The sequence below is a fragment of the Notolepis coatsorum genome (genome assembly GCF_963971535.1).
Source record: "Notolepis coatsorum genome assembly, chromosome: 13".
Classification (NCBI taxonomy): Eukaryota; Metazoa; Chordata; class Actinopteri; order Aulopiformes; family Paralepididae; genus Notolepis; species Notolepis coatsorum.
Window position 1 is genome coordinate 32173407 of NC_140177.1, and position 17967 is coordinate 32191373.

The 17967-nt window shown below is 44.9% G+C and overlaps 1 protein-coding gene across 1 annotated transcript; it reads right to left on the minus strand.

Moving 5' to 3' along the window:
• Positions 1-1668: 1668 nt before the first annotated feature.
• LOC311238778 (kelch-like protein 40a) lies at positions 1669-17466 on the minus strand (the record flags this gene model as incomplete). Its single annotated transcript, XM_084326966.1, has 6 exons — positions 1669-1919; positions 13503-13652; positions 14164-14349; positions 14524-14631; positions 15607-15767; positions 16336-17466. The coding sequence occupies 6 exons, from the start codon at positions 17464-17466 to the stop codon at positions 1808-1810; spliced, it is 1848 nt and encodes a 615-aa protein (XP_084183092.1). The 3' UTR covers positions 1669-1807.
• Positions 17467-17967: the final 501 nt, after the last annotated feature.

Genomic DNA, 17967 nt, shown 5'->3' on the forward strand with positions numbered 1-17967 from the left:
CAAGGTACCCATGTACATGTCAAAATACTTCCCAAAGGTCAGTGAATACCACGATCACAACACCAGAGGGAGCTCCACAAATCATGTCAAACCCAGATTCGGCTCAAATAAGGGACTAAACACGTTTCGCAATTATGCCACATCAATGTGGAACGCCCTACCCAAAGCTGTAAAGGAATGTGGATCACTACCCACTTTCAAAACCTCTCTCAAGGGACACCTACGGGAGACTGCAATTCAACACTGGCCCCTGTAAATATCCTAACCCAATCATTCCAACCCCCTCCAATGTACAGTCATTTACCTAGTATGGTTTTGTCAATAGTTCAATGTACAATTGTGTTTGTTTGTACAGTGTCTCCTCCCCCCCCCCCCCTCAATGTACAGTGTTACTTGTTTATACAGTGTGCCCCCCGCCCCCCCCCCCCCCCCCCCCAACCACCTCCAATGTAAATTACCCAGTATGGTTGTCAATATCCCAATGTACCCAACCCCCCCCACCCAACCTCCAATGTACAGTTTCTACGTCAAATGTATATACTCCCTTTTCTTGACTCCTTCTGTATCACAAACAGTACTGTATTTGCAAATCTGGTATGTCATAAATGTATAGATGTAGCAGTACTGACTATCTGTATGTCATGTATGTCATATATGTCTATATGAATTGAAAATGGGGGACCCTGATGGAAACAAGACAAACGTCTTTCTCAGGTCTGCATCCCCTTAACAATTGTATGTATTGAGCCGTACTGTATTGTACCCATTCTGCAATCTGTTAAATAAAGTTTTCATTCATTCATTCATTCATGCAGAGCTAGTAGGAGGAACGGCATGGATTGTGCTGAGGACGGACTCTAACGGTCAACCTCATCATTGTTAACGAATAGGGCCAGGGTTCCTAAGATCTGAACTAACCCTTTATGTTTAATTGTGTTTTGGCTCCCCCTAGTGTTGTGCTGTATGATGTAATGAGGAAAGATGACCATCGGCAATAGTGTTGTATAACATTTACATTTACATTTAGTCATTTAGAAAAAACAAAAACTCAACATTAGTACCCAGCACTACATAACCATCAACCTCGTAAAAACACAATGAATATTTAGACTGGAGAGAAAAACAATAAACCATCATCTTTATTTCTGCCTCATATAAAGCAACCAAGTAATGAAGAAAAACAATTAGACAAATGAGAAACAAAATGAGAAATAATGTAACAAAAACAAAAATGATGTATACATAGTACTCAAATAAACATTTCCGGTTTTAATACAAGTTTTGTGTATTTTATTAACAACATGTTTCCCTACTGGAGGAGTCACCATAGACTTATAGAGGGAGTTCCTGTGTTTGTCTCCCCCTACTGCAAGAAATAGGACACAACAATAATTTCTGAATTCAAATAAACCAATCGAATGGATCTTTGACGTAGCTGGTTTGGCCCTATGAAAATAGAATCAACAGTAGTCTACACTTAGACATATATTCATATTTTAAGTCATATTTTAATGCTTCTTCATTAACGCTAAAGCTGCACTGTGTAGTTTTAGGGAAAGTTGAACTTCAGAAACGTGAAAATAGAATATAAAAAAAAGCTATTGTATATTTTCAAAGCTGAATAAATAAACTCAGAAGAAGATTGGGTCCCTGGAACACATGGTTGAAGCTAGAAATATACCTAGAACCTCACACTGCCTTAAAAAAGATTTAGTTTTGATTTATTGCAGGAATCTTTAAAATTATTGTTCAAAGACTAATTTCCCTCCAAAAAAATACACAGTGCAGCTTTAACTTCATGGCACAATTACATCTTGGTGAGACGTAGAGTGTTGAGACACACGGCTAGAATCGTCGCTCCCTCTGCATAGCTAATCTCTCGCAGAATTCCATTCCAAGACGTCTCTGGCTCGTCGTATCTGTGTGGGGGGGGGAAGAGTGCATCACTGTGTTAGAGGTGCACGGTGCCATGTCATACCAGGAAGCCATGTTGTTACAGAACCCCATAGATGCCTCTGTGACAGAAACTTGGCATTAAAGGGGAACACCACTCGATTTAGCTGGTGGTGGACTACCGGAGAGGCAGGAAGGGTCCCCCTTCTCCCATAATCCTCGGACGGGAGGAGGGAGAGATGGTGGAGTCCTACAAGTTCCGTGGAATTCACCTGAACAAAAGACTGGACTGGTCGGACAACACTGAGGCCCTTTACAGGAAGGGACAGAGCAGGCTGTTCTTCTTGAGGAGACTCAGGTCATTTGAAGTGTGCAACCGACTGCTGCTATCTTTCTACCAGTCGTTGTAGCCAGCGTCCTCTTTTTTTGCTGTGGTGTGCTGTGCTGGGGGGGGGGGGGGGGGGGCAACATCAGCTCGAGGGACTCCAGCAAGCTGAACAAGCTGGTGAAGAAGGCTAGCTCCGTAATGGGTGGTGAGCTGGATAATCTAGAGGTGGTGGCTGAGAGGAGGAAGATGAGGAAAAAGCTAGAAGCCATCCTGGAGAACCCCTCCCACCCCCTCCATGAGGAGCTAGCCAGAATGAAGAGCATGTTCAGCCAAAGACCCATCCCCCCGACACACCACAAACCGCCTGGGCCGGTCCTTTATACCGGCAGCTATCAGGCTATACAACAAAGGGCTCGGACGCTGCCAGGAGAACTATCTTTGTCAGAACTCGGGACATGAGAACTAGAGAATCATATCCATGTGCACTCACTGGACTATCTTGCATTTTGTACATTTGATTTTGTACTTTATATTGTATTTGTATTTATATTCGATACTGTATCTATAGTGTATAGATACTGGACTATAGGACTGTGAAGCTCTGTATTCATTCATTCATTCATCTTATCTTATCTTATTTTATCTTATCTTATCTTATCTTATCTTATTTCAGAATTTACTCATGTTAATCCTATGGTCTAAGTCCAGTTCAAATACAACACAAAGTGACTTTTAGAGGCGTTGTGAATGCACACAAAGTCATAGAAAGATACAGCTTTACTATAGACGCTTTCACTGGAATTGTGTTGCTAGGGAACCGATTGGACCCAAGTGTATTTCCTGTCAGTTATTGCGTCAGCAAACATTGCAACAGAGAATAAACTTGGGTCCTTTTGGAATGTTTATGTTGTCAAGGTGAAAGCGCCTGTAGACAGTGTGAACGTCAAATTTAGAAATGGTCCCGATTTTGTAAATGCCACCAATGCCACTGTTGAGACCAAACACACTAGCATGTCTTCACGCCAGTTCAAACCGACGCATGAGATTGACGTTCAAGTGTGTATCTGAACATACGGTAAGACAGTGACAAATTAAAAACTCTCTCCCAAATTCAGAAAAACAATGTGTAAAAGTCTAATTTGTGATGTCATCAGGTCTTAAAGGGGAACACCACTCAAATAGATTATTTCCATGACAGATAGTTCAATCAATATTTGTGAACATGAGCTACTCTCTCTCCCAAAGCCAGAAACCAGAGAAGTAAGAATCAAACTTGCGATGTCATCAAGTATAAAGTCTGGAGCTGCTCCACTGACAATGAATGGGAGACAGATTGTGTGGACCCACAGAACGTTTGTTTTGTTATTTATATCCAAACAAGCTTTATTCTATATTAGCGGTCTCAGTTCTGGAACAGGAAAAATGCACATATGAACTTCAGATGTTTATACTTGATGACATCACATGTTTTAGTGCTCTAGTTTTTGGATTTTGGAGAGAGTTGCTCATTTTCACTAATATTTTTGTACTGTCTTAGACCAGAGGAATAACAACAATTCTTAAATTGGGCATAGTTTCCCTTTAAGTCTGGAACTGTTCCATATACAATTAATTGGGAAAGATGTGGAAAAAAGAGCACCAAGAGGAATGTTGTGAATATATGGATATATGGTTCTGTTTCAGAATGAAGAACACTGCTATAAAATAAAACAAAAATATTTGGGGATAAAAACTCAACCCAACATTCTGTGGGTCCACAAGGTCAGGTTCCCTCTGTCAATGGAGCAGTTCCAGATTTTATACCTGATAACATCACATCAAGTTTGGTTATTACTTCTGTGGCTTCTGACTTTAGGAGAGAGTGGTTGTTGAGAGAGTAGCTCATGTTCACAGATTATTGAACTTTTCAAGGCCACGGAAATAACATATTTGAATTATGGTCTCTAATTTGTCGATAGAAAGTGTTAATTGTCAAAGTCTCTGCTGTTCTTTTTCACACATACTGACCACACACTGTCCAAAATTATAGGAATAACACTTGAATTAAGTTTTAGGGCGGGCATTTTCAGTAGCACTTATACATTATGGTATATAAATTATATGTAATAACGTAGAAATAACATAATTACATAATAACATAACTATTATTGCTAAAAGTAAGCAAGAAAGTACTCATCCATTATCACAAATAATGACTTGTCATTACCAGATCTCATTACCAGATCTCATTAACCTTTATTTAACCAACCATTACGAACAAATTCTTAATTACAATGGTGACCTGGCAAAAGGCACAGCTTTTTGAGGGATAGGGGCAGAACAAGATTGTAAGACAAACAGAGCGAAACAAACCAGCCCCAGCCGGCAGGCAGACACGGGTGCTAGTTTAGGAGCAGTTGCAAGTGTCAGTAGAAATGACCATGATAGTATCCTTGAAAGCTGATCTGAATTAAATTGTCCAGTTTAAAACTTTTTGTAAATTGTTCCAGTCTGACTGAAATCATGATTGACCAATTACTGATTGTGTTTTGGGGATTTTCAGCAGGATGAGATTTGTAGAACGGGTGTTGTAGACAACCAGGGGCGTAGCTGGGGGGGGGTAGCTTATATAAAAAAGCAGCCATAGCTTAGGATGATTCCAAGGGCCCAGCACTGAGGGGGGCCCCACATTTTTTTTTTTTTTTCTTTTTAACTAGACATCACTCTGGTGTATTATTGATGCTCTCATTGATACTATGTTTGTTTCTGAAGTGTGTGTGTGTGTGTGTGTGTGTGTGTGTGTGTGTGTGTGTGTGTGTGTGTGTGTGTGTGTGTGTGTGTGTGTGTGTGTGTGTGTGTGTGTGTGTGTGTGTGTGTGTGTGTGTGTGTGTGTGTGTGTGTGTGTGTGTGTGTGTGTGTGTGTGTGTGTGTGTGTGTGTGTGTGTGAGAGATATATATAGAGAGAGGGGGGGCATTGGTAGACTATTGCATTGGTCCATTCATTGAAGATGAACGCAATGCGACATCCTTTACTAGGCTCACCCACCAACAGTGCAGGTGCTGAACTGCTGATCCGAATGTATAGGTAAAAACAATATTATGCGTTTTCATAAATAAAAAAAATTGCCAAAAAAAATTCCGCTTTTCATTCTTGACATGGACCACACACATTGACAGTGTTGTGAAGAAGGCACGACAACGCCTCTACTTCCTCAGGCGCCTAAGGAAGTTCCAAGTCAGTCAGAAGATCCTTAAGAACTTCTACTCATGTACAATAGAGAGCATCTTGACTGGCAACATCACCTCCTGGTTTGGGAATAGCACTGCACAAGACCGAAGCAGACTACAAAGAGTGACATTCTTTCATGGGGCCCAGAATCTGGAGCTACACCCCTGTAGACAACAGGTGCACATTTCAACAAACTACAGAGGTAGGGGGTGACAGACCAAAGAGAGTTTTATAGATTTAACATAAACCAGTGTATTTCCCGACAGGTGTGTAAGGATGGCCAGTTTATAGAGGATTATAAAGTGCAATGGTGAGTTCTGGAAGGGGCATTTCTTTTGAGATTACCAGATCTCATTACCAGATCTTACCAGGTTATTTCTATGTTACAGTAGGCTAATTCGTTATCCTGTAATTTGTGTACCGTAATATGAAGCGCTACCCAACCGAAAAAAATTGAAACATGTAAAGGAACGGAGGTTAAAGAGGACAGTTGTAATTTCTTCGGAACCTCAGCCATGCTGATGATACTGTGGCCACCTATAGGCCGTAATGACCTATAGGCCGTAATGACCCAGAGGCCGTAATGACCCAGAGGCCGTAATGACCCAGAGGCCGTAATGACCCAGAGGCCGTAATGACCCAGAGGCCGTAATGACCCAGAGGCCGTAATGACCCAGAGGCCGTAATGACCCAGAGGTCGTAATGACCCAGAGGCTGTAATGACCCAGAGGCCGTAATGACCCAGAGGCCGTAATGACCCAGAGGCTGTAATGACCCAGAGGCCGTAATCACCCATAGGCCGTAATGACCCAGAGGCCGTAATGACCCAGAGGCCGTAATGACCCAGAGGCCGTAATGACCCAGAGGCCGTAATGACCCAGAGGCCGTAATGACCCAGAGGCCGTAATGACCCAGAGGCCGTAATGACCCAGAGGCTGTAATGACCCAGAGGCTGTAATGACCCAGAGGCCGTAATGACCCAGAGGCCGTAATGACCCAGAGGCCGTAATGACCCAGAGGCCGTAATGACCCAGAGGCCGTAATGACCCAGAGGCCGTAATGACTAGGGGTGGGAATCACCAGTTTCATCACGATACGATACGATATTGATTCTTTGGACAACTATACGATATTTGCCGATATCACAAAGTCTGCCACGATACGATACGATTAGATTCAGGTGCCTGCGATCGATATGAGGCGATATTATGTGCCCATTTAACACAATCAGTCACATTTAGATCAACAAAAAAAAGGCTACGGAAATATCAATTGATGTTTTTATTTTTGAGCTCTTCCAGACATTTAAATGAAAAACAATCTATTGTTTTTAATACAAATAGACCTCCTGTTCACTTTTTATATATTGAGCTTTAAACTTTAAGTAAAATGTTTTGGAACTCACAACACGCAAGCTAAAACCCCTTCAATTTGCATATCGCCCCAACAGGTCCACGGAGGACGCCATAGCCCATGTGCTGCACACAGCAGCATCACACCTGGACAAGAGGCAGGGGAACTATGTGAGAATGCTGTTCATCGACTACAGCTCAGCATTCAATATCATAGTCCCCTCCAAACTCATAGCCAAGCTCAGGGACCTGGGCTTGAACTATGACCTCTGCCAGTGGGTCTTGGACTTCCTGACGGGCAGACCCCAGGTGGTAAGAGCAGGCAACTGCACCTCCTCATCCATCACGCTCAACATAGGGGCCCCCCAGGGCTGTGTTCTGAGCCCCCTCCTCTACTCCCTGTACACACATGACTGCGTGGCACAGCGGAACAACAACACAATCATCAAATTTGCTGATGACACAGTAGTGGTGGGCCTGATCTCTGCCAACGACGAGAGGGCCTACCTGGAAGAGGTAGAGAATCTGGCACAGTGGTGTCAGGAGAACTGCCTCTCCCTGAACGTCAGCAAAACAAAAGAGATGATTGTGGACTTCAGGAGGTCGGGGGTCAAGGACTACACCCCCCTCAGCATCGACGGGGCACCGGTTGAGAGAGTGAACAGTTTCAAGTACCTCGGAGCCCACATATCCGAGGACTTGACATGGACCACACACATTGACAGTGTTGTGAAGAAGGCACGACAACGCCTCTACTTCCTCAGGCGCCTAAGGAAGTTCCAAGTCAGTCAGAAGATCCTTAGGAACTTCTACTCATGTACAATAGAGAGCATCCTGACTGGCAACATCACCTCCTGGTTTGGGAATAGCACTGCACAAGACCGTAGCAGACTAGAGGCTAATCTTTCCTGTGACAAAATGGCATCCAATGTAATAAAAAAAGTCAACCAACGAACGCGATTCTTGTACCGGATCTCCTCTCTGGTAAACAAGAATACCCTGAAGACTCTAGCAGGAGCACTCATTCAAGGGTACTACGACTATGCTTGCACCTCATGGTACCAAAGCACCTCAAAGGCACTAAAAAACAAATTACAAACATCTCAAAACAAGCTAGTCAGACTACTACTTGACCTGACTCCTAGAACCCACCTCACCTCAACATAGGGGCCCCCCAGGGCTGTGTTCTGAGTCCCCTCCTCTACTCCCTGTACACACACGACTGTGTGGCTCAGCGGAGTAGCAATACAATCATCAAATTTGCTGACGACACAGTGGTGGTGGGCCTGATCTCTGCCAACGACGAGAGGGCCTACCTGGAAGAGGTCAAGGTCTTGGCGGGATGGTGCCAGGAAAACAGCCTCTCCCTGAACGTCAGCAAAACAAAGGAGATGATTGTGGACTTCAGGAGGTCGGGGGTCAAGGACTACAGCCCCCTCAGCATCGACGGGGCACCGGTTGAGAGAGTCAACAGCTTTAAGTACCTCAGAGCCTACATATCCGAGGACTTGACATGGACCACACACATTGACAGTGTTGTGAAGAAGGCACGACAACGCCTCTACTTCCTCAGGCGCCTAAGGAAGTTCCAAGTCAGTCAGAAGATCCTTAAGAACTTCTACTTATGTACAATAGAGAGCATCTTGACTGGCAACATCACCTCCTGGTTTGGGAATAGCACTGCACAAGACCGAAGCAGACTACAAAGAGTGACACGTTCAGCCGAACGCACAATTGGAGGGGGGCTCCCCACCCTCCAGAACATTTACAACAAGCGTTGCAAGGGCAAGGCTAAGAGAATCATTAAAGACTCCAGTCACCCGAACAACTGCCTCTTTGAACTGCTGCGGTCAGGCAAGCGATACCGGAGTCTCAAGGCGAGCACAGAAAGACTCAGAAGAAGCTTCTATCCCCAGGCCATCAGGCTGCTAAACGAACAATGAACACTACACAACAACAACCACCAAACGCACATAGCACACACATCCACACGCACACACTCACTTTAAACAAACACACTGTAGCACCCACTCCACACACTTTATAGCACACACCCACTTTAAACAAACACACTGTAGCACCCACTCCCCACACTTTATATTTATTGATGAAGGATTGCACTACAACTCGTACACCTTACTGTAAATTGTACCTAAATTGTACCTCATCCCATTTCTGCTTTGCACTATATAGTACTGTACATTAGTACACTGCATAGTATTGTATATTATATGGTAACTCAGAACATTGTACATATGTCTATACCGAACACTGTGACCTCATTTTCTTCTTCTAAATTACATGCTATACTATGTTATTTGATACTATCTTGTCTAGCACAGTCTCTGGAGCGTAACAGTAAGAAGCATTTTGTATGAAAGTATTCTGTACTTCTGTATGACAACTATTAAAGAAACTTGAAACTTGAACTTGAACTCACCCCTGCCCACTTTGACAACCTAGGATGGCTTAGAGTAGACGACAGAGTACAGCAACTTGCAATGGGCCTGGTCTACAAGATACACTACGTGACCAAGGTACCCATGTACATGTCAAAATACTTCCCAAAGGTCAGTGAATACCATGATCACAACACCAGAGGGAGCTCCACAAATCATGTAAAACCCAGATTCGGCTCAAACAAGGGACTAAACACGTTTCGCAATTATGCCACATCAATGTGGAACGCCCTACCTAAAGCTGTAAAGGAATGTGAATCACTACCCACTTTCAAAAACACTCTCAAAAAACACCTACGTGAGACTGCAATTCGAAACTGGCCCCTACAAATGTCCTAACCTAGTTGTACAGTAAATGACCAAGTAAGGCTTTGTCAGTATTCCAATGTACAGTGTAAAATGTGTGTGTGTCCCCTACCCAACCCCCCCCCCCCCCCACCTCCAATGTACAGCCCTCACCCAACCCACCCAACCCCACCCCACCCATCCAACCTCCTCCAATGTACAGTTTCTACGCCAAATGTATATCCACTCCTTTTCTGGACACTTTTGTATCACAAACAGTACTGTATTTGCAAATCTGATATGTCATAAATGTATAGATGTAGCAGTACTGTCTATCTGTATGTCATGTATGTCATATATGTTATGATGAATTGAAAATGGGGGACCCTGGACGAAAGTCTTTCTCTGGTCTGCATCCCCTTAACAATTGTATGTATTGAGCTGTACTGTACTGTACCCATTCTGCAATCTGTTAATAAACTTTTCAATCAATCAATCAAAACAAAGAGTGACACGTTCAGCCGAACGCACAATTGGAGGGGGGCTTCCCACCCTCCAGAACATTTACAACAAGCGGTGCAGGGGGAAGGCTAAGAGAATTATTAAGGACTCGAGCCACCCGAACAACTGCCTCTTTGAACTGCTGCGGTCAGGCAAGCGATACCGGAGTCTTAAGGCGAGCACAGAAAGACTCAGAAGAAGCTTCTATCCACAGGCCATCAGGCTGCTAAACGAACAATAAACACTATGCAACAACCATCAAATGCACACAGCACACACACCCACACGCACACACTCACTTAAACAAACAACACACTGCAGCACCCACTCTCCACACTTTAGATCACACAAACACACTTTATATTTATTGATAAAGGATTTGCACTACAACTCGTACACCTACTGTAAATTGTACCTAAATTGCACCCCATCCCATTTCTGCCTTGCACTATATAGTATTGTATATTAGTACACTGCATAGTATTGTATATTATACAACGGCATGCAAATTTCTCGATTCTGATTGGCCATTTACACGTCTTTATTGGCAACAATCCACGGTCCTGGGCTCAGGACCCGCCCACAACCGAATCACATATCACTCCCCGGCTCACTCCGGGAGAAAACAAGATCGCGGACAACAAATGGTTATGTTGAAAGCACCATAACGACTAAATATGAAGCGATTCTGTCAAGGGGAATGTGTTAGTCCTTTAAACAATGTTGGATGATGTAATTGATGGGTCTTGAGTCAATCTAGAACAAAAGAAAAATCGCGGATTGATTGATTGATTAATTGATTGATTTAAATTTCTTCCTTCCTACTTTCTACTGACTGCAGCGTTCTCTCTCACACTGTCCGACGCTGGCGTACCCACAAATACACACACACACATACACACACACACACACACACACACATACACACACACACGCACGCACACACACACACACACTGTGACACACACACACACACACACACACGCACACACACACACACACACTCCTGTCTGCAACAGCGGGGGAGTCAGACTGAGAGAGAAGCAGCGCTGTTTTAAGTGAGCATGGTCTATTGAATTGATTGATTGGTTGATTGCTAATTTTATTACTGTACCCCTGGTTTTCAACTGGTTAAGTTTAGGCTAAAAGAAATAAATAAAAAAATAGGGCGAAGAAAACGTTTTTTCCTATAGGGCAAAGAAAACGTTTTAATTTGTTTTACCTACTTTATATAGAAGCATCTAAGAATGAAGTTCTATGGAAAGTAGGTCTGCATTCCCTTAACAATTGTGTGTATTGAGCCGTACTGTATTGTACCCATTCTGCATCTGGTAATAACATTTTCAATCAATCATTCCAATAATACACAGTTGGATGTGTTAGTTGGTTGGATGCACTTCAAGCTGCTTCCACATGAGGCAACTTCTCTCAATCATTCCAATAATACACAGTTGGATGTGTTAGTTTGGTTGGATGCACTTCAAGCTGCTTCCACATGGAGGCAACTTGTCTTTTTTGTAGTTGTGGGAACTACTTTTTCTGGCGGATGGTTTTTTCAATAAATCTTCGATTAATGTGTGTTTATTGTATAGAAATAAGGTTGGATGAATCTGGCAGTTGTATAAAAGCTTTACACCACTTGTAGTCGTGATTTGTGACCAATAAACCATGCCTAGGGGGGTCTAACGACCACCCCTAGGCATGGTTTATTGGTCACAAACCACTCCTGCGCGTGATGTAATGCTTAATTATATGGTAACTCAGTTACGTCTATTCTGCATCGAACATTGTACATATGTCTATACTGAACACTGTGACCTCATTTTTTTTTACTTCTAATTTACATGCTATACTATGTTATTTTATTTCATACTTATCTTGTCTTGCACAGTCTCTGGAGCGTAACAGTAAGAAGCATTTTGTATAAAAGTATTCTGTACTTCTGTATGACAACTATTAAAGAAACTTGAAACTTGAAAAACTTCCTCTCCCAAACTTCCTACAATTGTTTTATGTTGCATGATGATCATGAATACATATATTATGTATTCATGTTTAAATATCAACATTATCTGTCCATCCTCAGTAACACACACACACACACACACACACACACACACACACACACACAGAATGCCCCTCGCCCAGTCCCCCACAGAAAGGTAGACTGCCCCCACCCCTGCTCCTTCCCAAGTCCTCTCTCCTCTCCTCTCACGGTTAGCTGCTTAGCTTAGTTAGCTCACGCTAACGCAACGTTAATTTCAGTATTTAACGCGATGTGGGCATAAAGGAATGGCGAGGATGGAAAGCATGTTAGATGCATTTAACCCCTTGTGGGGGAAAAAACAACAGGCACTTATTTCGGGCAAAATAGGCGGACTCTGAAGCAATACTATCTAACGTTAACACACGCTGCGCTACTGTTGTTGCAGCCAGCCGGGCGGCTTATAGCTTATCCGCAACAGTAAGTTACTTCCGGGGTAGGCCTGATTGGCCCCGACAGGCACGTGACGCGCAACTTTCTCTGCCGCGCGGCACGCTCCGCGGAGCCGAGCGGCAGAGCTTGCGGAATTACGTAACCGTCCAAATACGCCATGACTTTCATTCGGCGCTTCAGCTCACCTGGCAGAGCAGCGGTCCTGCGATCCTGCGGTCTGTTGTTGGTGAGTTCGAATCCCATCAAATCTTTTTTTTTAACGTGATTTTTTTTTTAACGTGTATTCTTTCGCCGGTTAAGGTTAGGCATGGTTAAGGTTAAGGTTAAGGTTAGGCATTGTTTCGGAGTTGGTTAAGGTTAGAACGGTTAAGTTTAGGCGCTGTTAAGGAGCTGGTTAAGGTTAGAGTTTGTCTTAGAGAATGGCAATATTCTTTCTATGGTTAAGGTTAGGCATGGTTAAGGTTAAGGTTAAGGTTAGGCATTGTTTCGGAGTTGGTTAAGGTTAGAACGGTTAAGTTTAGGCGCTGTTAAGGAGCTGGTTAAGGTTAGAGTTTGTGTTAGAGAATGGCAATAGACAGCCTATTTCCGCGCGACAGCTCTCAGCAGCCTCGTTGCGCGTCCTGAGTTTGCCGCGTCACGTGCCTGTCGGGGCCAATCAGGCCTACCCCGGAAGTCACTTACTGTTGCGGAACAGTTACAGGCAGCCAGGCGGATATGCTCACGAGGGGATTTTCAAAATAAGAGTATCGCAATATGAATCGATCTTTTTACGTTGCATCGATCCTATTTGATTATTGATAATAGATCGATATATCGATCTGGATCGATGTATCGTCCCACCCCTAGTAATGACCCAGAGGCCGTAATGACCCAGAGGCCATAATGACCCAGAGGCCGTAATGACCCAGAGGCCGTAATGACCCAGAGGCCATGACCCAGAGGCCGTAATGACCCAGAGGCCGTAATGACCCAGAGGCCGTAATGACCCAGAGGCCGTAATGACCCAGAGGCCGTAATGACCCAGTGCAGCATGACTCACCTCCAGATGTCGTTCATCTCTGTGGGGACGGGCTTCTCACTCGTCTCACTGGGCATCATGGCAAAGCCCCCCACGGCGTACAGGAAACCTCCCATGGAGATCATACTGAGGGAGCTACGCTCCTGAGGGAACTCTGTGAACTCAGACCATCTGAAGAGAGAGAGAGAGAGAGAGAGAGAGAGAGAGAGAGAGAGAGAGAGAGAGAGAGAGAGAGAGAGAGAGAGAGAGAGAGAGAGAGAGAGAGAGAGAGAGAGAGAGAGAGAAGAAAGAGAGACACAGAAAGAGGAAGATAGAGAGACACAGAAAGAGGAAGATAGAGAGAAAGAGAGACACAGAAGGAGAAAGAGAGAGAGCGAAAGAGATGGGAAGAGAGAGAAAGAGTGTGAGAGAGAGCAAGAGAGAGAGAAATAGAGAGATAGAAAGAGAGAGATAGAAAGAGAGAGAGATATAAAGAGAGAGAGAACAAGAGAGAGATAGAGAGAGAGAACAAGAGAGAGCGAGAGAGAGAGACAGCTGATTACGATGAGGTACAATAGTAGCACCTGTTTCTTCTAAACGACGTTACTATTCAGGGCCCCATGAGTCATATATCATTTAATGTCTGAGAACAATGTAGGCTACACCTGACCTAGTTCCATGAAGAAAACAAGTCACGTCTTACTTGTTGGCAGCGATGTCATAGACCTCCACGCTGCTCGTGAGGCCAGCGTCCGTGACCCCCGTCGCCACGTAGATCTGCTCGCTGTGGACGGTGACGCCGAACAGCGAACGGGCCGTCTTCATGGGAGCCAGGTCCTTCCACTCGAACTTGGTGGGATTGTATACGCACATCCTCCTCAAGCACTTTCTGAGAGGGGACACGGCGAGACGTTATAGTGAGACATATAGGGAGACAGAGTTCCAGTCGAGGACTCTGACGCATGAAGAAGGCAGCCCCGCCAGACGCGGGCCGTAAACAGTTGTGATTAAACGGAGAGCGATGTATAATGAATGCTTGGGGAATATCTCAAGGGCCACATACTTGCTCTCTGACTTCCCGCCTATGACATACACGAGGCCCTTGTGCGATATGGTCCCGTGGCCGTACACCGCGTAGGGCAGCGGGTCCGACTCTCCCCACTTGAATGACCTGTGCGAATAAGAGAGAATAATGACATTGTGAGTAATACCTCTGTGCTGTTGATTTACTACTCTCTGCAAAACACTAAGGGCTGATGTCGATGAATTGGTCAGTTTGGTCTTAGTCAACAAAGACATTTCTTCCATGCTGAATGAGCTAAGCACGTCTTCAATAAGCACGATAAGCACGTCTAAGCACCTGATTTAAAGGTGCTGCAAGTGGAATTTTCTTATTAAAATAACAATGGCCGAAGAACAAAACCTCCTATATGAAAAATTCACATTTTTGAAGTGTTGTTTTCATGTTGCTTTCTTGCAGAATGGTATTTTTTAAGGATACCCAATACAATACACTGTTTTTGGACTATATTACTACATTATATGTTAACAATACCGACCAGGTATTAGTACCTCGCCATGTGCAGATGGGCGGTTTCCCCCCACTTTCCTTTAATGCAGATAGGAGTTTTTGTTCTTCGATCATCGATAAGTGGTCTACATGGTTCAAAGAATAGCTCTACATTCTGACAGCCATCGCACGATACACTGAGTGTCAGGTCAGTAACATGGGTCTCCCAGTCCCTTCACTCTGCAGCAAACACAAGATACATTTTCTGGTATCGTGTTCCCACTTTATCCAATCAGGACCAAACACTCTATATCAGCGATGGCTGTCGGAATGTAGAGCTATTTAACACTTGTTTTAACAAAAGAATACCACTTACAGCTAATTTAAATAGTTTCCTCTGTGTTATTGTATGTGGGAAAGTCAAGTTTTACAGATTTGTCGATGAAATCAACTAATCGATTAGTCGACAAAGTCCTAGACCTAGACTATTAGTCAACTGAGAATTTCTTTCTAGTCGAGGACAGTCAGCCCTAGTATTCACTTTTGCCATGTGTGCAAAAATGAACTCATTCAATACGAATGGATCATGAAGAGTAAGAGTTCAAATAGCACGTTTGACGCCTGTACTGTACTTACTGTCTGTCGTAGATCATGACTGAATCTAGAACATGCTCTCCTTCCTTCAGCTGCTTGCCACCCACAACAAAGATGGAGTTATCTGCTTCGGTCAGTCCAAACAGACAACGGGGGTTGGGTAGCGAGGGCATCCCTAGCCATTCAGAACTGACTGGGTCAAACTGGGATAAAAAAATAAAAAAGAGGATTGAAATCAGGCGAATATTTAGATTTTAAATGAAACGTGCATGTAGTACTGTGGATAAAGTGAATTGCAAACACTCTCTCTTGTTCTCTCTCTCTCTCTTGTTCTCTCTCTCTCTCTTGTTCTCTGTCTCTCTCTCTTTATATATCTCTCTCTCTTGTTCTCTCTCTCTATATATATCTCTCTCCATCTATCTCTCTTTCTCTTTCTGTGTTTCTCTTTCTCTCTCTCTCTTTCTCTCTCTCTCTCTCTTTCTGTGTGTTGTCTCTCTCGCACTCTCTTGTTCTCTCACTCTTTGGGTCTCTCTCTCTCTCTTTCTGTGTGTGTTGTCTCTCTCACGCTCTCTTGTTCTCTCACTCTTTGGGTCTCTCTCTCTCTTTCTGTGTGTGTTGTCTCTCTCGCACTCTCTTGTTCTCTCTCTCTCTTTCTGTCTCTCTTTCTATTTCTCTTCCATCTTTGAATGTCTGCGAGGGGGGAGGTGGTCTCAGTTTATCCTGCAGTATGTTATGCTGGGGGTGATGATGATGAGGATCATGATGAGATACCTGTAGGAAATAAGAACTGAACGGCTCGTCTTTGTCCTCCTCGTTGTAGAGCAGACCTCCGGCCACAAACACCTGGTTCTGCTTGGTCACCACGCTGCAGTGGTTCTTGGGAATCTCCGTGGATTCCGAGACCACAAAACACTCGTTCCCCACCGGGTCGTACGCCACGCTTCCCGTGTCACTGATCATAACTATGAGGTCCGTCTCAAACATTCCAAAGCGAGGGTTGTCATTGAGGATACCCGGAAGCAAACCCTCCTCCTCCTCGTTCTCCTCCTCGTCCTCCTCGCCCTCCGCTCCACCGGCTGCCCCCTCCGCCCTGGGCTTCTTGGGCTTCGGCAGCTGTCCTTTGTGGGCATCCTTGATGAGATCGAGCTCCTTCTTCAGCCCGGGGCTGGACTGGATGTGCTGGTGGCCCTCCACCTTCTCTGCGAAGTAACTCCTGGGTATCAGTCGGAACCGGACACAGTGCAACAGCTCCGGAAGTTCCTTCATTCGCTCCTTCTTGTCGTAGTCGATCCATTCCATCAGAGACTCGAACACCACCTCCTCCCGGTCCACATTGAGGGCGTCCGAGGTGATGATGGCGGCCAGGTCTCCCGCGCCGAGCAGGAAGAAGTCCTGATCCCTGATGACGACTTGGTAGCGTTCGCAGATGAACTCCCTGGCGGCTAGGGCGAGCCTGGGGCAGTCCAGCAGCAGCCCCAGCCTGTAGATAGCCACGCAGTTGCCCAGCACCAGCTTCTCCTTAAGGTAGGACACGCATACGGAGAAAATGGAGGGGATCTGGTACATGTTAGCCACCATAAAAATATCCTGAACGTTCTGCTCCGTCAGGTTAATGTCAGATGTGTACAGGTAGCGTAGAATCATCCCCATGACACCCGGCTCCACGTCTTTAAGTGTGATCTCACGCTTCTTGCTCTCCTCCAGGTCGGACAGAAACATAGCCTTGAAGAAGGGGCTGCTAGCAGCTAGCACCAGCCGGTGACAGGGGAATTCCTTGTCCTGGATCTTGAGGACGCAGTCCACAAACTTCTCGTTCTCCAGGAGGTCGCAGAGCCCATCCTGAAGCAGGCTTTGTTGGTACATTCGCGGCTGCTTCTCCGGGTCTATGGACAGGGCAGCCATTTTGTCTTGTTAGGCCTGGTTAGGTTTCCAGCGAGGGAGAGGCTTGTGAGAGGGGTGCCCTGTTTGCTCCCCACCACAGAACAGGACTGCCTGTATCCACAGTGCTACGAAGAGAGAGAGCTGTGGCTAGTCGGCACTGGTGGTAGGCTGGCTGCTGCAGCTGTCTCTGGCTGTCAGTCAGTCTGTAGGTCTGAGGGTATTTATAGACAGGGTCTTCACAAAGATGAGGAATCCATTTTGGTGGATGACCCACACACTCCTGCACTGGGCAGTGACAGTCCCCCGCCAACAGCTGACAGAGAACTCCAAGGAGGTGCCTCACCATGTTAAATCCACCACAACCTATCACCAGCTGGGCAGGCAGGGGCGAAAGATCCAGTCTTTTCCCTCTCCTTCCATTCTCTGTTCTCACTAATCTGATACTGATCTGGATAGGCGTAAATTACATACATAAGCACTTGTTAACTAAACTGGCCACCATCTTGCTATAGCCTATCCAGG